The sequence below is a fragment of the Oreochromis niloticus genome, linkage group LG14, assembly GCF_001858045.2.
Source record: "Oreochromis niloticus isolate F11D_XX linkage group LG14, O_niloticus_UMD_NMBU, whole genome shotgun sequence".
NCBI lineage: Eukaryota > Metazoa > Chordata > Actinopteri > Cichliformes > Cichlidae > Oreochromis > Oreochromis niloticus.
The window spans coordinates 6,597,182-6,622,688 of record NC_031979.2 but is presented as its reverse complement, the minus strand read 5'-3'; the positions used below and the strand labels follow the sequence as shown (position 1 = coordinate 6,622,688).

At 41.3% G+C, this 25,507-nt stretch overlaps 1 protein-coding gene and 1 non-coding gene across 3 annotated transcripts in view; both read left to right on the top strand.

Moving 5' to 3' along the window:
• Positions 1-14,196, top strand: part of LOC100706162 (eukaryotic translation initiation factor 4 gamma 1) — a 36,167-nt gene extending 21,971 nt beyond the window's left edge. For both annotated transcript variants that reach the window (XM_005460994.4, XM_025898152.1), the window contains 22 exons: positions 277-1,278; positions 1,414-1,502; positions 1,738-1,930; positions 2,053-2,186; positions 2,304-2,429; positions 2,517-2,927; positions 4,958-5,104; positions 5,233-5,469; positions 5,586-5,690; positions 7,329-7,655; positions 7,754-7,865; positions 7,969-8,083; positions 8,194-8,435; positions 9,745-9,872; positions 10,071-10,243; positions 10,533-10,658; positions 10,764-10,845; positions 11,003-11,101; positions 11,697-11,831; positions 12,015-12,096; positions 12,535-12,675; positions 12,847-14,196. In XM_005460994.4, the coding sequence (XP_005461051.1) occupies positions 277-1,278; positions 1,414-1,502; positions 1,738-1,930; positions 2,053-2,186; positions 2,304-2,429; positions 2,517-2,927; positions 4,958-5,104; positions 5,233-5,469; positions 5,586-5,690; positions 7,329-7,655; positions 7,754-7,865; positions 7,969-8,083; positions 8,194-8,435; positions 9,745-9,872; positions 10,071-10,243; positions 10,533-10,658; positions 10,764-10,845; positions 11,003-11,101; positions 11,697-11,831; positions 12,015-12,096; positions 12,535-12,675; positions 12,847-13,028 (4,388 nt within the window). In that variant the 3' untranslated portion in view covers positions 13,029-14,196. The remainder of the gene's footprint in view (positions 1-276; positions 1,279-1,413; positions 1,503-1,737; positions 1,931-2,052; positions 2,187-2,303; positions 2,430-2,516; positions 2,928-4,957; positions 5,105-5,232; positions 5,470-5,585; positions 5,691-7,328; positions 7,656-7,753; positions 7,866-7,968; positions 8,084-8,193; positions 8,436-9,744; positions 9,873-10,070; positions 10,244-10,532; positions 10,659-10,763; positions 10,846-11,002; positions 11,102-11,696; positions 11,832-12,014; positions 12,097-12,534; positions 12,676-12,846) is intronic.
• Positions 4,813-4,879, top strand: LOC112842299 (small nucleolar RNA SNORD66). The gene has a single exon (XR_003214028.1). It is a non-coding gene; the product is annotated as a small nucleolar RNA SNORD66 (small nucleolar RNA).
• Positions 14,197-25,507: the final 11,311 nt, after the last annotated feature.

Genomic DNA, 25,507 nt, shown 5'->3' with positions numbered 1-25,507 from the left:
CCCATTCTCTCTGTTGGATTAAAACAGAGTTAAAATGAGTTGTTAACATCACTGAATGGCTCGCCCAAGTGTAGGGAAACAGAGAAGGTGGGGGGGGGGTTGAATGAGGTATAGATATATATAACATAAAAAGCTTTATTGTCCCCACATAACAGACCAGTGGCTGTGGGTGAATATCTTGTTTTCAGAAACGATGTATTCAGTGTTAATTGTAAAAACATGAATGTGGACCGTATAACTGTCATATTTTTTTTTTTTCTGACTTTGACCCTCCAGATGACAGAAGGAAACCTACGCCTCCACCTGTGGCAAAGACCCCTGAACTTTTCAAAGGCGACTCCATCCCTACAGAGGCTAACACCTCTGATACGAACACTAAGACTCCTTTACCCGCTCCTCTGTCAGAAGCTGAGAACACACCTATTAACACTAATTCTGCACTTGCATCGAGCCCTACTGTTCCAGATGTGATGGATGCTCCTCCGACTCACAGGGACCCTACACCCCCTCCCCAGTCAGCACCTGAGATACCTGCCTACCCTGCACCCCTTCCTGATCCTGTCCCCACCTCTGCTGCACTGAACAAAGTTGACAATGTTGCCACAGAGGTGAAAGAGGAGGTGGCAAAGGAAGAGGAGAATAAAGCAGAAGAGAATGTAATGTCTGTAGACACACCCCAAACTCCTCCTTCCTCCACTAATGGTGTGGCAGAGTTGGAGCCTGAAAGGTTGTCGGTCACGTTACCACCAAGTCACCTAGAGGACCCTCTGGAGTCTCCAATTGCACAGCCTGAGGAGCTCCGCCTACCCAACGGGCTGCCGCTCCCAGCCCCTCAAGACCCCGAAGCGCCTGCCGTCAGCACAGCTGAACGTGACGACAGCCCCATAGCTGAACCAGATATCAGTCAGCAGCCGATAATACAGACATCTGCAACCGTCGCTCAGGCAGCACTATATGTAGAAGCCATACCTCCACCTGCTGAACATTCAACCCCTGCGCCCGCTGCTCAAGAAGCGGAACCCCCTCAGGCAGCACCTGCTCAGCCTGAGGTTCCAGAAACAGATCCTGCAGCGACCCTGGATGTTAAGGAAGACACTCCAGTGCACCAGTCTAGCACTAAGGAAGAGACTTCTTCTCCTACAGAGACAGTTTCAAAAGCTGACAATACCCCAGAAAAGGTGCCCACTCCTCCCCCTCCTACAGCAGAGGAGAGGGAAGACACTCCTCCTCCTCCCCCACAGACAGTCACCCCTGCCCCTGTAGAAACTACTATGCAAGGTCAGTCACTTCCCCAACTTTATTTTAGTCATTTGTTTCTGCTTTCTACAAACTGAGAATCGAGTCATCCTCAGGTTTTCTGTCAGATGCGGTATTTTTAAGCTCATCTGAGCCTGCCTGTCTTTCTTTCTCTAGCTGCTGTGTCTGTGCCAAAGAAAAAAAGAAAGATGAAGGATCTAAACAAAAAGGAGGCAGTAGGAGACCTCCTGGATGCCTTTAAGGAGGTATGTGATCAATGATGTATTTGTTCATTCATTCTCATACTTTTCTTACCTGTTGTAACTAATCTGCAAATACTCCATATGCACTGAAGCTGAAAAGAAACTAGTTTAAGTCATCAACCCTTTCCAGCCACATAGGATGAACTGTAGTTGCTGACTTTTACTGTAATGTCTTAATTAATCTCATAAATATGAGCTTGACCCGTTTCTAAATTCCAAACTGATTTTTCTGACTAAGCAGCAAAAAGTGGTTCCACCAGAGCCTGAGCCAGTACCAGCACCAGAGCCCCAGCCCCCTGCCACTGCTCCCCCTGCCCAAGAGGAGGCAGACTTAACCTGGGAGGACAAGGAGGACAAGCTGGATGCTGAGAACATTCAGCCGGATCCTCCCAAGCCGGCTGCCACTGACAAGAAGTATCAGTACAAAGAGGGTGGGTGTCTGAAACTTGACAGAATTTAAGAATTTATTCATTGAATGGACTACCTTCCTCTTCTCATATGTTGTGAAATGTCTTTTAACAAGAACACATCTTCTGTTTTCTGTTTGCTTCAGAACAATGGAAGCCAATCAACCCAGAAGAGAAGAAGAAATATGACCGTGAGTTTCTTCTGGGATTCCAGTTCATCTCAGCCAGTATGAACAAGCCTGAGGGTCTACCAGCCATCAGTGATGTTGTGCTGGACAAGGTGCATAGATTTACCCTAAAAACAAGTCTAAGTGAAATAAGACCCAAAAAAAGATGTCTACATCACGTAGTAGTGGAAATTGTAAATAAGTTCCCTTCCTGCTTTCTGTCTTTTCAGGCTAATAAGACACCTCTGCGACAACTTGACCCCAGTCGCCTACCAGGAATGAACTGCGGTCCTGACTTCACGCCCTCCTTTGCCAACCTTGGCAGGCCCAGCATGGGAGGAGGAAACAGAGGACCAGTGAGTTCAAATTCTCTTTGTGTAACCCAGCACTTTCCAATTGAATAATTACTTAAATTAAATCACGTTTTGATGTTTCCCTTACAGTCTCCAGGTATGGGCATGGGGATTGTCGGACCACGTCGCTCTCAACAAATGCAGAGGAAAGAACTGAGGAAAATCATCAGCAGCATGCCACTTAGTGATGAGGTGCAGCTGAACAAAGCAGAGAAGGCGTGGAAGCCTTCAGTGAAGAAAAGCAGTCGCAGCCGTGGGGCAGAGGAGGTAGACGAGAGTGAACCAGAGCAGATCAAGACCAAGGAGCTGTTTAAACGGGTGCGCAGCATCCTCAACAAACTGACCCCCCAAAAGTTTCAGCAGCTCATGAAACAAGTAACAGAACTGACCATTGACACGGAAGAGCGGTTGAAAGGAGTCATAGACCTCACCTTTGAAAAGGCCATCTCTGAACCAGACTTCTCTGTGGCCTATGCCAACATGTGCCGCTGCCTTATGGGGGTAAGTGATGTCTCACCCTACATATATGCTTGAATATTTACACTGGAAGTGTTGTTGTTTAGATGTTTAAGTTATGCAGCAGAGTAGGGGTGGGCGGTATAAGGGTATATGGTAGACAGTAATAGCGAAGAGACGAAGCACGTTTTGGAATATCAGGAAAGCGAAAAACTGCGCCCTCCACAACCGCCCAGTCAGTCAAGTGGAAAGAAAAAAGGTGTCCCTACACACCAGCAGACTGATCTTTTCCAAAGGCACATTTTGCACTTTTTTAACAACTTAGAATTTAGTGTTTTACTGATATTTTACTTGTATTTTTAATTCAAAATTTTTTGCCCATTTATCTTCATTTTTAAAAAAAACGTGTGCACAATAAATGTTCTTAAAATGGCATTCTATACTGTTCAGTCATTTTGATACACACACACACAGAAGAAAAGAATATAGGGCAATATATATCGTTACTGCACATGCTTCAAATTATACTGCAATATGGATTTTAGGCCATATCGCCAAGCCCTACAGCACAGTATAGAAAATCAGTGCTAGATTTGTCAGTCTGTCAAGTCTGTATCATATTGTTGTGTGATTGATGGATAAACAGTAAATGAAGAGAAAGTAATGCATGCTTTACCAAACACGGAGTACAAAATCACTTTTAAGCTTGTTCACACACAGCTACGAGTGATTAACATGACATTGCAGAGCAAGAAGTCTGTAGATATTAGCTAAGCATTTAAAATGGTATCAGCTGACTGCAGGTTTCTCCCAACCTTAACGAACCGTACATTTACATAATGACTGAAACTAGCACCACTGAGTAACAAAAGGCCTCGAAGTCAGTTTCATGATCATTAATATGTAAATTATCAAGGTTAATGGCCATAAGTACCATTCGCAGAGAGTTGGGGAGTGGCTGCAATGTAGTGAAGCATTTTGGGGTCCTTTGCGATTCTTGTCTTGAAAGGTGCTATTTAAATAAAATTTTACCTACTTACTTGCAATCACAGCATAGTAACATAGTGAAAAATGTATTCTTACAGGGTCATTATGCTCACTCGGCGCTACCTGCTGTGCCTAGTTTGACATCACATCCTTTGTCGTACGCCACAATCTTGCCAGCACTTTGGCTGGTCATGCACCTCTCGATTTTTGTAATTTGGTACGGTGTGCCACAACTGCATCTGTACAGTGTACGGTCGGTTTTTGCCACCATTTTAATGATTTTCCAGCACAGGAGCTCAGACATTCACAGATACACCAAGGGAGACCTTGGAACTGTTTGAAAACTTGAGGCTTTGTTGAAAAAACTTGGCAGAATAACCCTCAGCCACGTCTTTGGTTCTGGTTTTGACTTTTCTCCTCTAATATCACCACTTATGCCAGTTTTGTCTGGGTGATGACACCTATCATTCAAGAGAATACTGCAGCAGCATCCTGTGCCTTATTGAAATAAATAGAAGTGACTGTGAGACAATGTTTAGGCAGTGAGCGAAGCGACCATTGCTGTGGGTGTATTGAGGGTATTGTCAATAATAAAAATAAAAACTGTGGTTTGTTGGGCAACAATTCTTTTTAATGAACTTTTGAAGTGAGATAGCTCTGTACTTTATATTTTTTATATGTACATGTGTGTTTGTGTGTGTATCTATGTGTGTTTGTGTCTGTGTGCATGTATATATGTTTTTTGTTGTTGTTGTTTTGTTTTGTTTTTTAAATAACATTGTTTGATCTTAAATGTAGTTGTTGAGGCAATGCAGGAAGCCCGAACTCCACCGCAAAAGTGACATCATGGTTTGTAATAGATTGACACCGGGATTGGCAGATGCAACAATGCTTTTGCAGTGGTGTCAATCCTAGTACTGCTAGTTTACACATGTCTTTGAGTCACCAGTGATGAACTTAAATTAGTGCCACATGTCTGGGCCACTGATCTAAGTGATGGGATTGAGGAGCCACTGCAACACTGAGCTTGCAACCGGTTTTCTTTTGCCCTTTACTTAACATATGTTTTCTGTCTCTGCTTTTTTCAGCTTAGAGTCGAAATTCCAGATAAACCAGGAGCCACTGTGAATTTTCGCAAGCTGCTGCTAAATCGATGCCAGAAGGAGTTTGAGAAGGATAAGGACGATGATGAGATTTTCGAGAAGAAGCAGAAAGAGCTGGAAGCTGCATCCGGGGTATGTATGCTGCATTGTGAAGTATAATTTGCACATAGGAAGTCAATAGTTAAACATCTGAAAGGTTTTAGAGATCCATCTAACTGTACTTGTTTTTAAATGCCTTTTTCTGTGTGTTTGTTTCCCAGGAGGAGGAGAAGCAGCGGCTCATTGAGGAGTTAGAAGAGGCTAAGGACAAGGCCAGGAGGAGGTCTCTAGGCAATATCAAGTTCATCGGTGAGCTGTTCAAGCTGAAAATGCTCACAGAGGTCATCATGCATGACTGCATTGTCAAGCTGCTCAAAAACCATGACGAGGAATCTCTGGAGTGCCTGTGCAGACTATTGTCCACCATTGGCAAGGACCTTGACTTTGAGAAGGCCAAGGTACAAAACACACACATGTTGGAATCACATGACCGAGATGCATGCAACCCAAGATTCTGTAATTTTGACTGATAAACGCACAATGCACTTAACCTAACCATTGTGTCCCACTTCAGCCTCGTATGGACCAATACTTTAATCAGATGGAGAAAATAATAAAGGAGAGGAAGACCACCTCCAGGATCCGTTTCATGTTGCAGGATGTGCTGGACCTTCGACGGGTAAATAACAAAGTCACATATGGACTCAATGAGCTGTTTTGCATATATAATTTGGAGCTTAAGCCTTTTCCCCAGCCAAATCTCTCTGGTTGCAGATTCGTTGTTTAAAAAAATGCTTATTTATAAATTTTATGATTTGAGTAGACCAAAAAAAAGATCTAGCTTTTTAAGCCTGACCCACTATGCAACACTTGAGATTTTACAGGCACTTTTATTAAATCAGACAAAATGATAGAAAATGAGATTTTATATATCATATTTAAATCTGTTGGGTTCCCAATTAGGAGCTGCTGCATGCTTCAGGAAACTAACAGTTCAAAATGGTTATTTTGAACTGTTTCCACTCAGTTGTGGGAAATCTTTTGCATGTGGTTGTGATCAGAAAGAAAACTAAAATCATTCAAATCAGTATTGGTTTATGTGTGCACTCTTATACAGAACATTACAGTAGCTTTACATACTGTCAGACTGTCTTTGTGATGAGGAAATTAAGATTTTACACTCCACCAGAGACTGACAAAAGCAGTAACTTTATCTGGGGAAACCCTTAGTGCTGTCTTGATTGCCTGGTTACTTTGTTATTGTGTGTTGTTGTTTTGTTTGGTTCTTGTTAGCAAACATTTATTAAAACACAAAATTGGCAGCAATTTCTCTTCAACTTTAAAGAAACCACTTTTTTTTTTAACATTCTCGGCGCTCACTTGTGCTGTCACACAAGGACTTTAGACATTAACTTCATAGTAGGTAGTTTGTGTATGTGTGTCTGTGTGTTGAGGACTATGTTTTCACTAAGGTGATTATATTTCTGTGAATTTTTGCAGTCATGTTAATGCGATGAGTTTTACACATAACTCATGCATTATTGTTGCATATGGTCTGTGACCCTGCATGGTGCTGTCCACAGCCCAGAGACACCCACACTGGTCCTTCAGCTCTGGCCAGTGGGAGGCTCATACACGGGCTAAGAAAACAAGTCTTCCTCAGCTCATTAATGCAGGGCAGCTCCTAAACACAGAGCTACTCTGTGCCATTGGCTGAGACATCTTCTCTCAATTGAAGTAACAGGATTTGAGTGATCCTATGCTGTGTCATCATGTGTGCCTCATAATTTTCCTGTCACCCCCCCCCCCAATTCATCTCTTTTATGTGCAACTTTCTGAAGCCAGTTAAGTCTGGTGGTATTGAAGCTTCTTTCTTTTGAAGGAATGTTGCAGTCCTTTAGTTAGGCTTCCAGTCCCTCCCACAAAGTCCTACAAAACCTGCTGTTTTCAGTGTTTTTCAAGCTGGAATCTGCTGCTCTGTGTCAGCGTAGTTTAATTGAAGCACATACTGCATGTTTTATTCCTTTCAAGACAAAAACAGAAATGCGACTGGAATGATTATCTCACTCTCTCTCGCTCTCTTGTTCTATGAACACTGTAGTTATAAAGGTCACTGATTTAGAGACACTCATCAAAATGACAAGGGTACATAAGCTCTGCTTTGTGTTCATTCATACAAGACAGAGTTGGCGACATGGGCAGAAAAAGAACACATTTTCAAATTCATCCTCATTTTTTAAATTTTCTTTTTTTGTGTGTGTGTTGGTTGTTGTTTCCCCCCCATCATTCTCACAAATCTGTCTTGTACATGTTCCAGAATAACTGGGTGCCCCGGCGAGGCGATCAGGGTCCCAAGACCATCGACCAGATCCACAAAGAGGCTGAGCTGGAGGAACACAGGGAGCAGATGAAGGTACAGCAAGCCCTCATCTCTAAGAAGGAATCCAGTGGAGGCTCAGGAGGCAGGATGGGTGGAGGCCGTCGGGGCCCTCACTCTCCAGGTCGTCGAGGCCCTCATTCTCCAGGCCGTAGGGGACCCCACTCCCCAGGGCGTGGTGCCTCTCCCCAGGATGACGGCTGGAACACAGTGCCCATCTCTAAAAACAGACCTATTGACACCTCTCGCCTTAGCAAAATCACTAAGGTAAGAGAAGGCGGGGGTTTCTTCTCACGCACAATGTGAACACATTTTGACAATCAATTAAAAATATCTAACTTCTAATGACTGCTTTTTCTTCTCAGACTCCTGTTCTTGACTTCAACAATCAGCTGCTCGCCCCAGGAGGTAAAGGCACGTGGGGCAGCTGGGGAAAGGGCAGCAGCGGTGGCACAAGTGCCAAGCCTGCAGATTCTGGTAGGTTTTTTCCGCAAATGTGTTTATACATCAAACAATTGTCTATTTGTGTGAATCAGAACTGAAGTGTAATTTTATCTCATGTGCCTGTTTTAATCCCCAGGCTCAGAGACGGGTAGCCGACCAGCCACCAGCACGCTCAACAGGTTCTCAGCCCTGCAGCAGCCTTCGTCTTCCTCAGGCTCTTCAATAGACACAGATAAGAGAATTCCTCAGAGGTGAGCAACGGGACACAATTCTCATTACCAGCTCAAACTTTTCATACTGTGAGTGTGTAGAGATGTATTTTACAATTGTACCTCTGAGACTTCTTGTTTGAACTCTACAGAAACAGCTTGAGTCGAGAACGAAGTGATCGTTTTGATCGCTCAGATCGTGGCAGCGACCGCTTCGAGCGACGAGACGACCGTGATCGAAACCAGCTCCAGGTCACTAAACGCAGTTTCAGTCGGGAGAAGGAGGAGCGGAGTCGGGACAGAGAGCAGCGTGGCCCTGCTGATCCAGTCCGCCGTGTGGCGAGCATGACGGACGACCGAGACAGCAGAGAACGGGCCAGAAGCAGAGAGAATGGTAGGCTGCCTGAGATAACTTTAGCATACAATATTAAATATTTAAAACTTGAATTAAAAAAACAATACTATATAAAGAAATCAGACAGCAGGAGACCAGACTTGAAAAAATAGTCCTTTTTTAGATACATGGAATCATCACACCAGTATAAACTTGGAAAATTCTTTCTGCAAAAGTTAGGGGTCCATGCCCCTAGATTAACATTTTTTTTATGAATGAAAAAATGACATCCATGATGTAGTTAGTGTTTCTAGAGGTGGTGGTTGCAGGACATGTACAGAGTACTCATAGCTCTGGCTGTGAGCACAGTGGCCCTCACTTACTAATATGTGCGTGTAAACATTCTTATTTATGAGATGGGACAATTTTGCTCTTACTGCCATGCATATGTTAGTGAAGCAGACTCATTCTAAATTAACCAGATTGTGTTCACTGACTGCACTCTGCATGCTGCCCCCCTCCTATTTGAAATTTACAAAAGCAAAAAACACTTGCACCACTGAGGCAAAAAAAGGAGGAGATGGTCAGACTGGAGAAAAAAAGGGTTGGGTCCAAGGAGGAAGCCAGCAAGTGTTTCCATGGGAGTGATAACAGTCTGAAAAGATGAAGTTTTTCCAATATTGTTTCTTCTGAGAAACTCGCTATGGATCAAGTTTTTAAAAAAGTTTGTAATCAAAGTTCATTTGTTTAAAAAAATGATGATTAAAAACATGAAAAAAAAAATTGCTGCAAGGGCACGGGGGGGGGAAAGATCCAGATTTTCCAGCACCTGTGGGAGAGTGCCAGTAAATTAAACTGTAATTAATGGCATCCAGCTTGCTTGATGTCATTTATTATGAAATATGAGATCAGTTAAAAAAGGCCTGTTTCAGACAGAGGATCAGATAGATGGTGATGATTTTTCATTTTGAAATCATACAGAGCTGCAAACTAAGAATAAAAATATGGATTTCAAAAGTAGCATAATAACTTCTGCAGCTCTTTTTGTCATCAGTGCAGTTTTCCACAATTTAATAAGAACACGATTCTCTGAAAGCTTCAAATATTTATTTATTTTTTTTTTGTTACAGAGAAAAATTAACTCCACCCCAAACATAAAAATGTTGGCAGGACTGCTGTGCTCCTCATTATTTAGCTGTACTGACTTAAGTTTGAAGATTTACAAGAAGATAAGTGTGGGAACAACGTTTCTGTTCGTCCTTGGAGTTTTTTTCCCCCTCATGTAGCTTAAAATCTGAATTGTTGAATTAGTGTTTTGTGTTTTATTCTTTTTCTTTCTTTCTTTCTTTCTTTTTTGTTCTGTGAACAGCAAAGAGGGAGACAGCTGCCACCACTCCACCTCCCCAGACCCCCACCAAGCCTGCCTTGACCGAGGAGGAGTTGGAAAAGAAGTCCACAGCCATCACTGAGGAGTACCTCCATATCAACGACATGAAGGTACACACTGATACTGCTTTTTAAACGATGCAACTCTAATAGTCTTCTTATTCACAGTGAGAGTTTCAGTGTATTTCCATCATCTAAAGTCCACAGTGTTGACACCTGAACATCTATTTATTACACTTAAAGCCATGAGAGGATAAAAGAGGAGCTTATGATTTACTGCTGTCTTTCTGTCCTTGTCTGTCCCCACAGGAGGCTCTGCAGTGTGTGCAGGAGATGAATAGCACTCAGCTGCTGTTTGTGTTTGTACGAAACGGGCTGGAGTCAACACTGGAGCGCAGCACGATCGCCAGGGAGCACATGGGCCTGCTGCTACACCAGCTCATTAAGACCGGCATCCTACCAAAGGAGCAGTACTACAAAGGGTGAGTACAGAACCCCCAGGGAGGTGCTGGGTTAACCAGTAAAGTTTGGACCAGCAAGACTCCACATTACCAGCGGCCCGCAGGGAAACGTCAGGCTTGTGAATATTTTTCAGCATTTGGTGAAATCTTAAAACCCCCTGTTTGGCCAGAAAGCAGTGAGTTTCCATATATTGATACCAGCATGGTGCGATGCTGCTAATTCCATCTGCTGAGTCAAGTTGGGCTTGTTCTTGCATTTCTTAACCCTTGAATAATCTTTGATGTCCGTGTACTGTGCTTCTTTTTTCAGGCTTAAGGAAATCCTGGAGGTGGCGGAAGACATGGCGATAGACATCCCCCACATCTGGCTCTACCTGGCAGAGCTGCTCACTCCCATGCTTCATGAGGGAGGCATCCCCATGGGAGAACTTTTCAGGTTTGTTATAGTACTTGCCAAGTCTCTCAACACTTTACATGAGGAATAAATGGGATATTTCTATTTGTTGATGGTTAATTTATCGGTTGCCTGATGTGTCTTCAGGGATGTCTCAAAGCCTTTGATCCCTCTGGACAAAGCTGGAGTCCTGCTGGTTCACATCCTCACTTTACTCTGCAAAGAAATGGTAAGAGCTGATCATTATTATGTCATATTGTGGTTTTGAAAAGCTAGCATATATACCTAAACTTTTGTCCCAGAAAAAATAAGATTGAGATCTTGTGGCAGTCATAAATATGATTGCGTTTTCCATCAGTCTACAAATATCTCTTTCCTCCCATCAGAGCCATAAAAAGGCAGGTACAATGTGGAGGGAGGCTGGCCTGCAGTGGAAAGACTTCCTCCCCGAGGACGTAGACGTCAACAAGTTTGTGACAGAAAAGGTAAGGGTTCACTCACTGCCTTCATCATTAACAGCCTGCTGTCTGTGGTTATAATCGATGTAATTCATCACTGCGAAGGAAAAAGCAAGAATCTAAAGCTCAGGTCCTAACCGAGGAGTCTGAATATGACTTTGTGTTCACATAGTTAAAGAAAACTTCCACTGGCTTATCATGCTCCAATTCTTTTAAACTCTTCTGAATTAGGGTTACTTAATTCATTTTCTTTTGACCGTATTAAGGATATCAGCGTTGTACATCATACAGATCCAAGTAAGAAAAAAAGGGTCTTACCATTGTAATGACAGATGCTGAAGAAATGGAGAAAAAAGACCATTTTAAATGACCAGAGGTGAAAAGTAATGACTTATCAAATGTTAGGTATCATCATTGTTTATGTGATCTTAAAATACCACACATGGATCTTAAATGAGTTCCATTAATAATAGTAGTAAAATAGTCTAATCCTCCAGTCCAATATGAAGTGTTACAACATTTAATGTAATGCAGAATAAAAGGAAGAATTATTCTCGTAGCATGTGATGTGACAAACGTTGTGAAAAATGACCATGATGTCCCTCTCCCACTCTCTCTGTAGAATGTGGAGTTTACACTGGGCGATGAGTCGGAGAAGGGCAAAAAGAAGGAGCTCAGCGCTGCAGATCTAACCAGACAGCTGGACAGACTGATCCAGGACAAGGCTGACAACCAGAGGATCTTTGACTGGATTGAGGTTGGTTTCAGATCCACTCATGTGGGTTCTGACTTTTAGAACCTGAAAATGTGTCATCGTTAGTGTCTTAACAAAGCAACTTTCGTAACCGCAGCACTAACAGAGCTGATTGAGACAGCTCGTCGTCTTTTGGGTGGTGTTTTCCAGTTTTGTGCACACATAAATAAATGTGATTCTTTGTAGGCCAACCTGGATGAACAGCAGACCTCCTCCAACATGTTTGTCAGAGCGCTGATGACCTGCATCTGCCAGTCAGCAATTATTTGTGAGTCATTCTGCACTCTTCGCATTAAACACTATTAACACTAGACTAAGTAGACTAGTAGACTTCCTGGTCCACTTCAGTTCTGATGGGCTTTAAGTTCTCTTACCATATTACTGAACTTTGGGACCTTTTACTGCTGAAATCAGTTAAATCATGTGTTACTTAAAGTGAGCTTTTAGTTCCCTCACAGCTGACAGGACTTATGACTGACAGGATTTATCTTTAACATTTGGTAGAAGTCTCATCTGCTAGGAAAAAAAAACTTGATCTTTTTATTTCATTCCCCTTTTTTAAAAATGTTCTGTTAATTGTCAGTATGTGTGGCTTTAGTTGTACTTTTAGGAATGAAAGGGCCGCTACTCAGTGTGTAAAAATAATCCATGTCAGAGGATGTAGTCCGAGTGAAATGTGAACATTCTTGAAATTTTTCCCCCGCAGGTGAGATTCCCTACAAGGTTGACAGCGAGCAGATCAAACGGAGGGCGAAGCTCCTGCAGAAATACCTAAAGGACGAACAGAAGGAGCTACAGGCTCTGTATGCTCTGCAAGCCCTCATGTTGCAAATGGAGCAGCCTGCCAGTAAGTAGCTCATTCAGGCTCAGGTTGTCCTTTGTCAATGCTTTGAAATTCAGATTTCTGCTTCTCTTCATGCTACAACTTTAAAGATTAAGATAGTGATCGGCATCATTTCCTCATTCCTCACCATTTTCCTCATTTCCTCATCATTTCCTTTCTCCCCTCCCTCATCAGATCTGCTGCGAATGTTCTTCGACACACTCTACGATGAAGACGTGATCAAAGAGGAGGCCTTCTACAAGTGGGAGTCCAGCAAAGACCCCGCCGAACAGCAGGGGAAGGGCGTGGCCTTGAAGTCCGTCACTGCCTTCTTCACGTGGCTCCGCGAAGCCGAGGATGAATCCGATAACAGCTAGGGGCTGCTCGGAGAATCGATGGGAGTTCTGGGCAAACCCATGGGGAGAGCGAATGTTCTGTGGATGATTCACAAGAGGCTGAATCAGCAAAAGCCTTCTGCATAAACAGAAAAAAAAAAAAAAAAAAAAAAAACTTCTTCAACTGGGAGAGATTGTATTATGGATCGAACATTCGATCGTTTTTTTTTTTTCTTGTTTGTTTTCAGTTTCTTGTTTTTCTTCTGTGCAACCGAATGTCTTTTTTTGAAACAAACACAGGATTAACTAAAGAGAAAAATAGATTTGAGAGAGAGAGGGAGAATGCTGAGAAGAGTTGAAAGCTGTAGGAGATGCTCTGATGCTGTTTCCTTCAGTATTTTTATTTTTTGGGTTGTTTTCAGAAAGCTTTTTCTCGCCACGGCAAAACTACTCAAGACATTTTGCTTAAAGACAGAAAATATAACAGAAGACTTTAAAAGGCTGTTCACATCTATATTTTTGATGAATTCACCCTTTATCATGTGGACATGACAGATTTCATGCTACATGTCTGCCGTTTGGATCTACATGACGTGCTCATGTAGAGCTTTTTGTTTCCCTTTTCCCAGTGTTGGATGATTAAGGGTGGTTTGAATTTTTTTTTTTTTTTTTTTTTTTTTTTTTTTTTTTTTTGTAAGAAAAATTGAAAACTACAAAGAAAAGAGCCGTCTAAGAGACATTTCAGTCATGAGTGAATGCAACGGTTGTGGACTTCCTGAGGACATTGTCACTGAGGAGAGGGGCAATGAACATTGACCATTTTGCTGCTGGCAGGGGTGGCAGCGATGCTACCCTTCAAAACCCCAGCCCAACTCAATCCCACCACCCCCACCCTCTATTGTGTCTGTTTCACTTGTTTCCTGCGCTTCAAAAACAAACTGTGGACTGAGAGAGGGAGAGCAAGAGCGAGGGATCATGGTTTCACCCTCGTTCAAAGCCTTTTCGTGTTTTTGTTTTTTGTTTTGTTTTTTAAAGAAAAAGTATCATTATTGAAACTTGAAAAAGTATACAGACAAAAATCCACTTTAATGACAAAGGACTTTTAAGAAAAGTTTAACAGTACGAATCCTAAGGCCTTTCTTTGCTTCCATGAGTGGAAATGCATTTCAGGAGAGTTCTGTAAATATACGATGAATAGTTTTCTTTTAAAGAAATTATGCTAATGTAACCCCTATTTCCCCTGCTCCTCTGAAACAATGTGGCAGTTTTTTTCCCCCCCTGTATTTATATTTTTCTCTCCTTAGCTGGCAGAAGGTGCTTGTGATATCCAACCCCAGTCATTGATTACAGTTTAATTGAAAAATTGTAAATACTTTTCTGCTTTACTTTATTAAAAAAGATATTTAATTAAAGAAAATTATTGCCTCTTTTCACATCCAGAACTGGAAGAGATAATAAAGATGGTTGCAAATAAAAAGGAAAATGCAGATGCTTGTGGTTTTGTGACCAGAGGCGGCAGCAAGGCCGGTGCTGTTTTGCCACTTTGATCCTGATGATTTGAAAATCAAATATAGTGGTTGATGTTTGATTTATTTTTTTTTTCAGACATGCAAAACAGATTTCCCTAACAATATATTAGGTTGTGGGTTGTGTTTTTTTTTGTTTGTTTGTTTGTTTGTTTGTTTGGTTGGTTTTTTGGGGGGTGGGGTTGTTTTTTTTTTTTTAAATGAGTATCTTTCAGGTTAAAAAATAAATCAGAGGGGCTTTATTATAGATGCTTAACTCCTGAGTTTGAGCTTCATTATGAGACACGAGTCATGATTCAGAAACATGAGAAAAGTAAAACCTTTAGAATGAATACGTTTTTAGCCTGGGGAAGTGGTGGCATGGCCAGTGCTGCTTTCCCACTTTGATCCTGTGATTGGAACATTCCTCGGTGACTGCAGATTTGTTGACTGAATGTGAATCACCCAAAAGGTGACTCTGGTGGCCTTTTGGGTGCACTGAACTTGTTATCATTGTTCAAGAAGTCAGTTTGAGGTTTGTGACATGTCATATTATCCTGCTGGAGGCAGCCATCGTCCCGCTCTTCTGCATACCTTGGTTGCATCCATCCGTCTATTTTCTTCCGCCTATTTGATTCTGGACTGCTGGAGCCTATCTCAGCTGTTAAAGGACGAGAGGCAGGGTACAGCCTGGACAGGTCGGCCGTCTGCCACAGGGCTAACACATAATAGCCCTTCACACATAACCAGTTAACCTAATCACACAAACTGCATGTCTCTGGACTGTGGGAGGAAGCCAAAGAACCCACGCAGAAACGGGAAGACCCTGGCCAGGTGGTAGATTCAAACCCAGGACACTCTTGCTGTGATACTAACCAGTGTTATTTGAGTTACTGGACAATCCCAGCAGATCACCAGTTTCTGAAATACTCAGACCATCCTGTCTGGGACCAACAACTCTAGTTCAAAGTCACTTAAATCACCTTCCTTTCTTATTCTGGTGCTTGGTTTGAATTTCAACAAGTTGACTTTAACATGTTTACATGACAATAAGTCATGTGATTGGCTGATTAGATATTTGCATTAAGGAGCAGTTGAAGAGGTGTACTCTTCAACTGCCAAAAAGTGGCTATAGAATTCAAGTTAAACCTGATTTTTTATTTATTTCCCTATACACAAAAAACCTGAAGATTACAGGACAAATCTCACAGAGCAAACAGAGCAAACGAAAACATCTGCTTGAAGTTGGCAGTGGTGGACTCAGGTCTTTCCAAAAAAAAAAAAAAAAAATCACAGTAGAAATATCACTTCATTAATGTCTCCAACAGCAAATCACTTTGACTACTTCAGTTCAGACAGGTGAGCTGTTATCTGTTTTCTCCACTGTAATGACAGTTGATCCACTGACTGACCTTCAGTGTATGACTCCATTCCAATAAAATTTAAGAATGTGGCATCTCTAGTAATTAAAGTATCCAAATGAGGCCGTTATGTTACGATACATCAAAACCATGAGAAACCGTCATTTCTAAATGGCCCGTGTCTGACAGGCGGTCTCACTTTAGCAGACATGTAATCCATGTCTGAGAAGAGCTTTACTTTCACAGGGAAACAGCTCAAGTCATTTTTTTCTTCTTTTTTTTTGTCATTGCTTTGTCTTTTTTTCCTCCTCCCTATGTTTTACATTGTTTAATTATTAAGCAGCAGCTGCAGACGTGGCCTGACCCACTAACTGATGGAGCTCATATCAACCTTAAACATGACCTGGAGGTAATCATTTAACAGCTAGCCTCTAAACTCCGGGGATACCTGCTGACATGTATCAGGGGACAGATGCCATGTTAGACATTGGTAACTCAGAGACAGAGTGTCACATGCAGTCTGCAGCTCAGTCCAAGAAATGCTGCTGTGGTCAGCAGGAGAAGTTATGTAACTAGAGGCCAGGAGCACAGGTTACAAAAACACAGATGAGACATCTGTTCTGTGATTCCAGTGCGGGGCTTCACACTGAACTGAAAAGAGCTGGACTTCTTGGGGATCTCCAGAAAGTAGGGCTGGGCTGGATTAATTCACCAAGAAACAGGGATGATTGTGTCAAGCCAATTTTCCAATAGTCTGCTGCACACTAACACATTAAGTATAGAAGCAGTACAGTATTTTTGAATTAGAATTTGAAATAATCAACAGGAAACTCCAGGTCTAACAAATCAAGACAAAAAGCAGGTCCTCTGGTGGCCAATAGAGGCTGAAATAAGCAGAAATAAGCATGTTTCCAACCTGGTACAAAAATGTTATTATCATTATTGTTTTAAAATTAGGGCCATGGTTGCTGATCAACATGGTTAACCGCTACCCGCTAATTGCTGCTAATTAGAATAAAACTGAACCTCTGTTGGTGCCTCTTGGAGCATTATTGAAAATATTTGAAAAATACTGCTGCTTTCTACTGCCTAGTCCTTTACTTCGGTGTTTATTTATATAGCAAAAAACCTTACACATTACAAAGTGCTTCACAATTTCAGTTAAAGCCACACAAAAAGGTACGTATACATGTTCCACCTTATTCCTACATACACACAAATAGATGTAAACTATGGCCCGAAATAATGGGGGAAAGATTAAAAGAAAGCTAAACCATGAAAAGAGTTTTCAGAAGTTGGTTAAAACAAATGACAGATTCAGACGACCTGACAGGCAGAGGAAGGATGTTTCAAAGTTCAGGCCCTACCACCTCTAAGGTGCGATCGCCTCTGGTTTTAAAATCAGAACATGGAACGATTAAAAGATCTTGACCAGATGATCTGAGCAGTGGCTCTGCAATATAAGCCACGTACGTATATGTTAGTATTAGGATTTTAAAGTGGACTCTGAATTTCAATGAGATCTGGTGAAAGGAAGTAGGAACAGTTGTTGTTTGTGAGCGTCAGCCTTTCTGCTGTGTTCTGCACCAATCAGAGACAGGCTATGGAGGACTGAGAGAGGCATGTGAAAAGTGAGCTACAATATGTATGTGTCTGTAGTTGTGTCCCAAAACATAGGCCGCATCCTTCGGAGGACCCGGCCTTCGCGGTCTACGTGGGCCGGGTCCTTCGAAGACCGAGAAGGCCGGAAGTGCGAGGCTGTGAAATGGGACGGTCTAGCCTTCAGATTTGCATCACCGCTGTCTCGGTGGAGTTTAATAAACTCAGCCGTCTGCTCCTTGCTATCTAAAATATAACAGGACACTGGCGTAAATTCTCGACCGTCTCACACTTCTGTTGACGTTTATTCAGCTGTGTGAAAATCCAGGAGGGACCCACCCAATGGATTAATAAAGTTTTATTTAATCTAATCTAATAACTTTGATCTCAGCCAAGCCGATTTACTCTGGAACAAATAACACACCGAAATAAGCCAAACAATTACATTTGTAAGTTATCCGAGTGAATTAAATATCATGTTTAACCTGAGTAGCGAAAGACAGCGGGGTCTGAAAACGATGAAGCCGAGAGTACGCTGCTCTCGCCGGCTCGAGTGACCATTGAACCCCCCAGCTAGCTATCGAGGGTGGGTAACAGACGTCTCCGAAAACGTCGGAGCACTGCAAATATGCGATGTCTTGATAAACCAAGCAGATATTTGAAGTTTACACGGCTACTTTCTCGCCTGAAAATATGTTAAAAGTTTATTTTGTGACCCAGAAAGATTAATAAGTAAAACTTAGTAGCGGCCGCCATTGTTGGACACTGGAATTGGCTGGGCCGCGCTATGAATTCTGGAATATGGTGGGCCACGAAGGACACACCCAACCCATCCTTCAAATTCAGGGAAATGAAGGACACATTTGTCGGCCGCATTTGAAGGAGTCGATGAATTGGGACAGCCTTCGTCGCCTGGCTGTAACGAAATCGGCCTTCAAATGCAGCCTCCGAAGGATGCAGCCTACGTTTTGGGACACAGCTTGTGTGTTGCACTGACTTGCCTACCATGCATGTTACCATTAGTACTTCATGCTCTCATGCAAATATGGTTACTTTTAGCTCCACAAAACCAAAACGGGAGTGGCCAAAATGCAGAGGCCATAAACCACTGGGTGGTGTCAGGGTGGCTGTTTCCATCTTTTATATACAGTCTGTGGTATTACCTCAAACTGCAGTTGCAGTCTTTTATAGGAAGTAGATGTGATATGTAGAATATATAGATCTGTGCAAACATTAAAAATTCATCGTTTTTATGTTTTCTTTCTATTCTTAAAGGTGGACATACCAAACATCTGCAGGTAGAAATATTCACATTTGTTCAAATCCTATTTCTATCAGCTAAGTATCATCACTAGCTAGATATTTCTTACAGAAGCTGACCCAACATCACATGATGGGGTGTCGAGATGAGCCTAACTTATTTTATTCACTTGTCTGATGGGCGTCATTAATAATAATAATTAAAAAAAAAATCTCTTTTTTAATCACTGATTGCTGTTGCAATCAGTGATAAACTTACAGCAAGGAAAAGTTATTCAATATCTCACATTCAGAGTACATGTTCACTTTGGATCTGTGTTCTGGTGTCCCCTCTCGGTCCAAATATACACAGATCAGGTTAGTTATTCCGATAAAGAGGAGGAAAAACAACCCCTGTTTTGTTTGCAAGAATCTGCTCTCTGCCTTTTTCATTATGTAATCCACAAGCTCTGACTGTTCCTATGATATCCTGTGTGTTTTTTTTTTTTTTTTTGGCGGGTTGGGGGGGGGGCATATCATACTGTGAGAAAGCTGCCAGTTCAGTCTGTAACACTAATATGAGCTGCAGAGTGGAGTGAAGCCTTCTTTCCCCACCTCCCACCATCAGCCTGAAATAGAACGGTATGGTTGTGCTGGACAGCTCCTAAATGCAACTCGGGCCAACAGAGCGTACAGGCAGAAACTCTGCCTGTACAAATAAATAAGCAGTGCTGTTCCCACATTCTTCCCCCTTTTTTATATTCATTTATATTCTTTTAAGTCAGTGTGGTCTCTGTTCAGCAGCGCTTCACACAATGGACCTACAGCAGCACCTTTTGTAGGCTGTAAGTCGACCTGTGTGTAACCACGGTGAGGCCTTCATTTTAAACCTGTATCATCTTATAACACGTGTTAGGAGAGCCGCCGTCTCCCTGCTGACACCACACTGCCTCACGTAGGGAGGAGGGGGTCGTACCGCCTTATCTCCAGCCTCAGCTGCATGATCGGGCTCAGCTGGAACCGGTTTTCACATGACATTTCCACCACTGTTACACCATCATTCCTCACCATGTAATCCTTCCAAAGCATGTTTGTTCTGGGTACTGTGACTAGATAAAGTTGGACCAGAGGGAAAACCCTTAGACAGCATTACAAGGTGTTTTTTCCACGGTGGGTCAGTGTGTTTGAGGGTGCTGCTGACTGGATAGGACACACAGGCTTGAGTCAGTCATGTGAACCAGAGCTGTCTGCAGTGGAGACTTCCAAACACACATCAAAGTCAGGGGAAACGTGAGTGGTGAGGCTTTGTATGGAGACGAGATCTTAGTCTGACATTCACTTGAGATTTTATATCTGAGTGATGCTGTATCTTAAATCCATCTGCTGTATATTTTCCTGTTTATCTGCAAATGGATTATATATGAAGGTTTACAGGACACACTGTTGAGTGTTTGAAATATCACTAAGATTTTATCTTTCTTTGTGATGGAGGCAGGTAAACCCTGAAAAATATGGTTTTGGGGATATGAAGATAAACTGTATGTGGAAGCAGGAGTCTAATAAGCAGATCTAAAGTGCTGATTTTCAAGTAAACACCTGCAAGAAAGTGACATTAAAAATGATTTTTTTTATGTAAAGGGATTTTGTTACTTTTTTCTGTCTGCCCTTTTAATATCTACACTGAAACACAGCATTTGAATGCACAGGGAACACATTCGGATTTTTCCATGGCCTCATCCTGCTTTGAAGTTTCATTTCAGATACTTTGCCATATATAGAAATCATGAGGAAGATTTTAAATTGTCTTTTGAATGTTTGGACAAGTAAATATTAAGATAAATATGTAAAAAAACAACAAAAAAACAAAAACAAAGTTAGTTGGAAAAGTACACTTAATCCATGATAATTAGAATCAGAGGTTCCAGGGACTGCTAATTAGAACCTTGCTATTCAAATATCCACCACAGTAAAGTGTGTGGTGTCATCATACAAAGATGTAAAGAGCTCCTTCAGGCCTTTTGTTTGGTGGGGGTGGTGGGGGGTGTAGCAAGAATTTTAAACTTAAAATTTTTTTACTAATTGCAGTGGAATAATTCACTCGATTGCACACCACCATCACCATAGACGGCAGATTTCCAGCAGCTTTGTTCAGCACAGCCTGGCCTGACAAATTCAGCCCAAGAGCAGAAATCTCTGTGACCCCGAAACCCAGGCCCAGATGACTCTTGCTGCTGTTGCTGTCAGAGCAGACACATCAACAATACGTGCCAGGAAAGTTCTGCAAAACTTAAACATATGGGGAAAACCAGGCCTTTACAGATAATGCCCTTTAATCAAAGGATTAAGATCTGTGTGGCTCAGACACAAGATGGCATTTCAGGAGAGGAACCTGGTCTGGGTCACAGCACAGGATATTAAAAATGGCTTGAAAGCTAAGGTCTAACCTGATGTGGACCTTGTAAAAGGATAATGATCCTAAACACTTTCATCAGAGAACAAATCCACCAGTGATTGACTGAAAAAGTAAAAGTAGAGCGGTACAGCCTTGCCAAAGCCAGATTTGGAATGTCATTGGAATTTATGGAAATTTGAAGTCAGAAATATCACAGCTGAAGGAATTTTGCCTAGAAAAGTGAAAATCAGAGAGGGTTAATAACAACATCAAATGCCTTTCATAAATCTTGCTAAATGGGGCCGTACTAGATTCTCATGCTTTTTGTACAACATACAATATTATATCTCATACTCTTCTTGAATAAACGACTATAATAATTTTTTCTTTTCCTTGTCAAAATATGGAATAAATAAATTAAAATCTTGCAAGTCTGAGGAGCAACTTGCATTAAAGTTCAGTAAAAGTCAGTAATGCATACACTAGAGGGCGCCATTACACTGTGTATATTCCCCACATTCACTATCTTGCGTGACCATGCCAGGTTTTGCAAATCTCTCACACACTACAATTAACTCCAAGCAGGAGATAAACAAACACGCGTTTTAAAAATATAATAGAGAGTAAACATTACTGTTGGATCGGTGACATCTATACATTACAAAATAAAGTTCTTTGAGATGAAAATCAGCAAAAACTGACCTTGTTTATATTATGTGTCCTAACAGTGGCACATTGAAACATCCTATTCTTAATCCATAGGGTTTAATATGATATTGGTACATCCTTTGCAGCTATAACAGCTTCTGGAAAGACTTTCCACATGCTTTAGGAATGTGGGGATTTTTGACAGTTCTTCCAGAGGATGCTGATGTTGGATGAGAACGCCTAGCTCACAGTGGCCGCTCTAATTCACCCCAAAGTTGTTCTATCGGGAGATCAGGTCTCTATGCAGGCCAGTCAAGTTCGTACACACCAAACTGGCTCATCCATGTCTTTATGGATGACACACACACCTGAATGATGCCCACACTCGCTGATGATTAATTAATGAAGTACATTTGACTAGTTTTTTTTTTGCCCCCCAATATTTTGAGTATTACATTGAGTGTTATTAGTGTAGCTACATTAAAGTGGTGTGAACTCAACAGCCAAATAACAATCGTTCATGTAGAAGTCATCCAAAATGTTGAACCATTCTTTTCATGTATTAATAATCATTTTCTGCCTGTAACTTTTCACGCTGCATTCATTTTGTTCCACTTATTTTGTTGCTAAATATTTTTTGAGTCTAGCATTATCCTACAAATTGCTGCCATGACCCGTTTTTCCCCCACAGGTACCATTGGAGTTTAACTCAAACACATACACAACAGTAAACTAATGAGCTGACATCATATCGTCATGAATCATAGCTCCACAGCAGATGGTGGGTGTGTACAACAGCCTGCTGTCCTGCTCACCGCAGAGACCCACAGCAGTGAGGACGCAGTGTGGTCGCATTTCTCCACCACCGTCAGCGACAACATGTCAACGTCTTGGACTCACCACACAGCGCACCACATCAACTTATTCAGCTGTCACACTTTGCTTCATCCAACCAGCAAAAACTGACAGCACCTCTGTGCGAAAAGCAGAGGTTGGCCAAGGTCATAATATTGTTTTAATAATGTTTTTTAAAAAGTTACAAATATGAATTTCAGGAGTGTACGTAGATGATATGAAAAAAAAAGAAGAAGAACAAAATGTGGAACACAAGCATTAAACTGCCCTGAAGGCTGCCAGTGAGTGAAATGAATTAAGCTACAATTAATCCTACCATGCCATATAAATGACCACTTCGAAGCCCCTTAAACCTGCATTCTGTTTAATGGCCAGCAGGAGTCAACGGCTGTGGTTATTGAGAGAGTCCAGGTTGTATTTAACTTTTGAATAGCTGAAAATGGCCATTGGCTTCCTGGCTCTGTGACACCAGTAAACACTTTCCTGCTGACTTTTTGCGTTCAGTCATTAGTTTCAACTAATAAACATTACAACATGGAGGTCATTTTGTACATTATGGTCATTTTTAGAATCTGGGAGGAGAAACAGCCACAGTCTCAATCGCTGTGAGTACATCACCCTCTCAAAGTTCAGGTATTATTCAACTGTTTTTACATGCATAGAAAACTACATTGAAGTGTGTTTATTTGGCTAAAAGGGAAACGGTGAAGATCAGAGAGAAAATGTTTTATGTAGCATTTAAAATGATTTAAGTTGCAAAATTTGATTTTATGAAATGTTTGTATCCTGATGTCATCACTGTTAATATAATAGACTGATATTAGCATTAGTTAGATTTTCTGTGTTTCAGGTGGAAACAGTTTTATGACCTCGTAATAACGTTTTGCTACCACAGTGTTGTTTATTTAGACCACTTAGGCCTTAACTGCACAGGCATTTTGGTAATTGTAGCTTTTTAAAAAAATGCATTTTGGCTTTTTGTCGACGCATAAACAGCATTTTAGGTCAGAGCTTTTAAAAAACCTTCCTCCAGGATAAAGATTTTCATTTTCTGCATTTACATGTCAAAGTCACATGTGTGGTCAAAGGAGAGCCACTGTATTATTGTTTATAGGTTTCTGATTGGGTAACATTCCTACAGGGTGTAAAGTTCAGGTTAGTTCATGCCTATTGTTCTGGCATGGACTGACATCTTTTTAAAACATTTTTTGTGTGTGTGTTTTCATGTGGACTACGATATTTTTCAAAATGAAAGTATAAAATCCCCATTAAAAACATCACAGTTCATTCTCCAAATTTTCAGATCACTCAATTTAGCATGAACTATGATTTGCATTGACTATTTATTATGCTTAACAACACATGGAAATAAGAAATTGCAAGCAGATTTGCTGTGTATGTAATTAAAGACCCTACCGTAATAAAGAGAAAACTAAGAAAACATCAACAACCAGATTTCCCAATATGAAGAAGCTGTTTGGCAACAGTAGGAAGGAAAAACTCCCTTTTAACAGGAAGAAACCTCCACCAACTCTGTGGCATTGGGGATGAGGGGCGGAAGACAGGATAAAAGACATCCCGTGGAAGAGAAGCGGAGATTAATAATAACTAACCATTAAATGTTTGTAAAGGTAAAAAACATTAAATATGTGTTATGTAGAGACCAATATTGAATAAAAAATTAACATTAAATATTTAATTAGAATTACTGCATGCTGTACATCTTCAAATAATTTTGGCTATAGAAAAAACTAAAAAGTTTTTCCTGATAACTGGATTTGAGGGTTTACGTGCTCATGCTGTTGGTCTCGTGTGTCTTCACTATCATTTCTCATTCTTTTTCTGGCTTCTGACCAGAATCCATCAGTAATGATATTTTAATTAAATATGAAGCCTCACAGATTTTGCTTGCTTTGATGGTGTACCATCTTTTCCTACTTTGATACCTGACTCATATTTCTGGTGCTGAGCTCCCAGTATTTCTGGGACTCAGTTTTGAAAACTTTTTCAAATGTTACACAAACTGTATGTTACGCCCCTTTCCACATGTTTTCCTCTATCTGCTCTCATTTACAGAAAAAATATAAAAAGAAAAGAAGAAAAACTATAGTCCCATTCCCATTAAGGGGATTAAAATTGTTTTGTGTTCTTGGCATTAATGCCTCATTCACACCGGTGAGACTAATCAGTGAACTTACAGGGAACATTATGTGATTAAATTACCTGTGTGACGCATGGCACCTGTTGAATAAGACGCAAAACATGCTTTCTGCATCGGTTGCCATGTTACCTCTTGTTCTCTCAGAAGGGTGATGTGGAAATTTTGGACAAGCAATCAAATAAAACATGATTGTCGATACTTATATCCCTTCTTGCTAATGTATTCATTGGGAAATAGATGGCTGAGTGCTTCTGGCTTTCAGCTCAGTCCCGGTGGACTCTGTCTTTCTCAGTTACATAACTGTATTCCTCTGTTGCATTATCTCTCAGATACAGTCCATTTATGGTTAGAAATTACACACACACACACACACACACACACACACACACACACACACACACACACACACACACACTTTCAATTGCTGTTTGGTATGTTCGCATGCATTACCTTGATCTTTGTCACAGGGTCATAAATAATGCCCGTGCATACCCTCAATTCAATTCTGTCATTAAAACTACTCTTAATGAGTCCTCTAGTCAAGGACTGACCACAAATACTCATAGGTTTATTATTGCAGTAGTTTAAGCTGCAGGTACATTTTTTAATGTTTTTTTTTTGTGTCTTATTTTTCCTCCACGCCAACCACAACACATTTTTTTCACTCAAAGGGTCATATAAGGCTGCCACAGATTGACTGGTCTTTATGCATTTATGACACGCTGTTAAAGATGACTGACAGCAGGTTAGATTGGAAACGG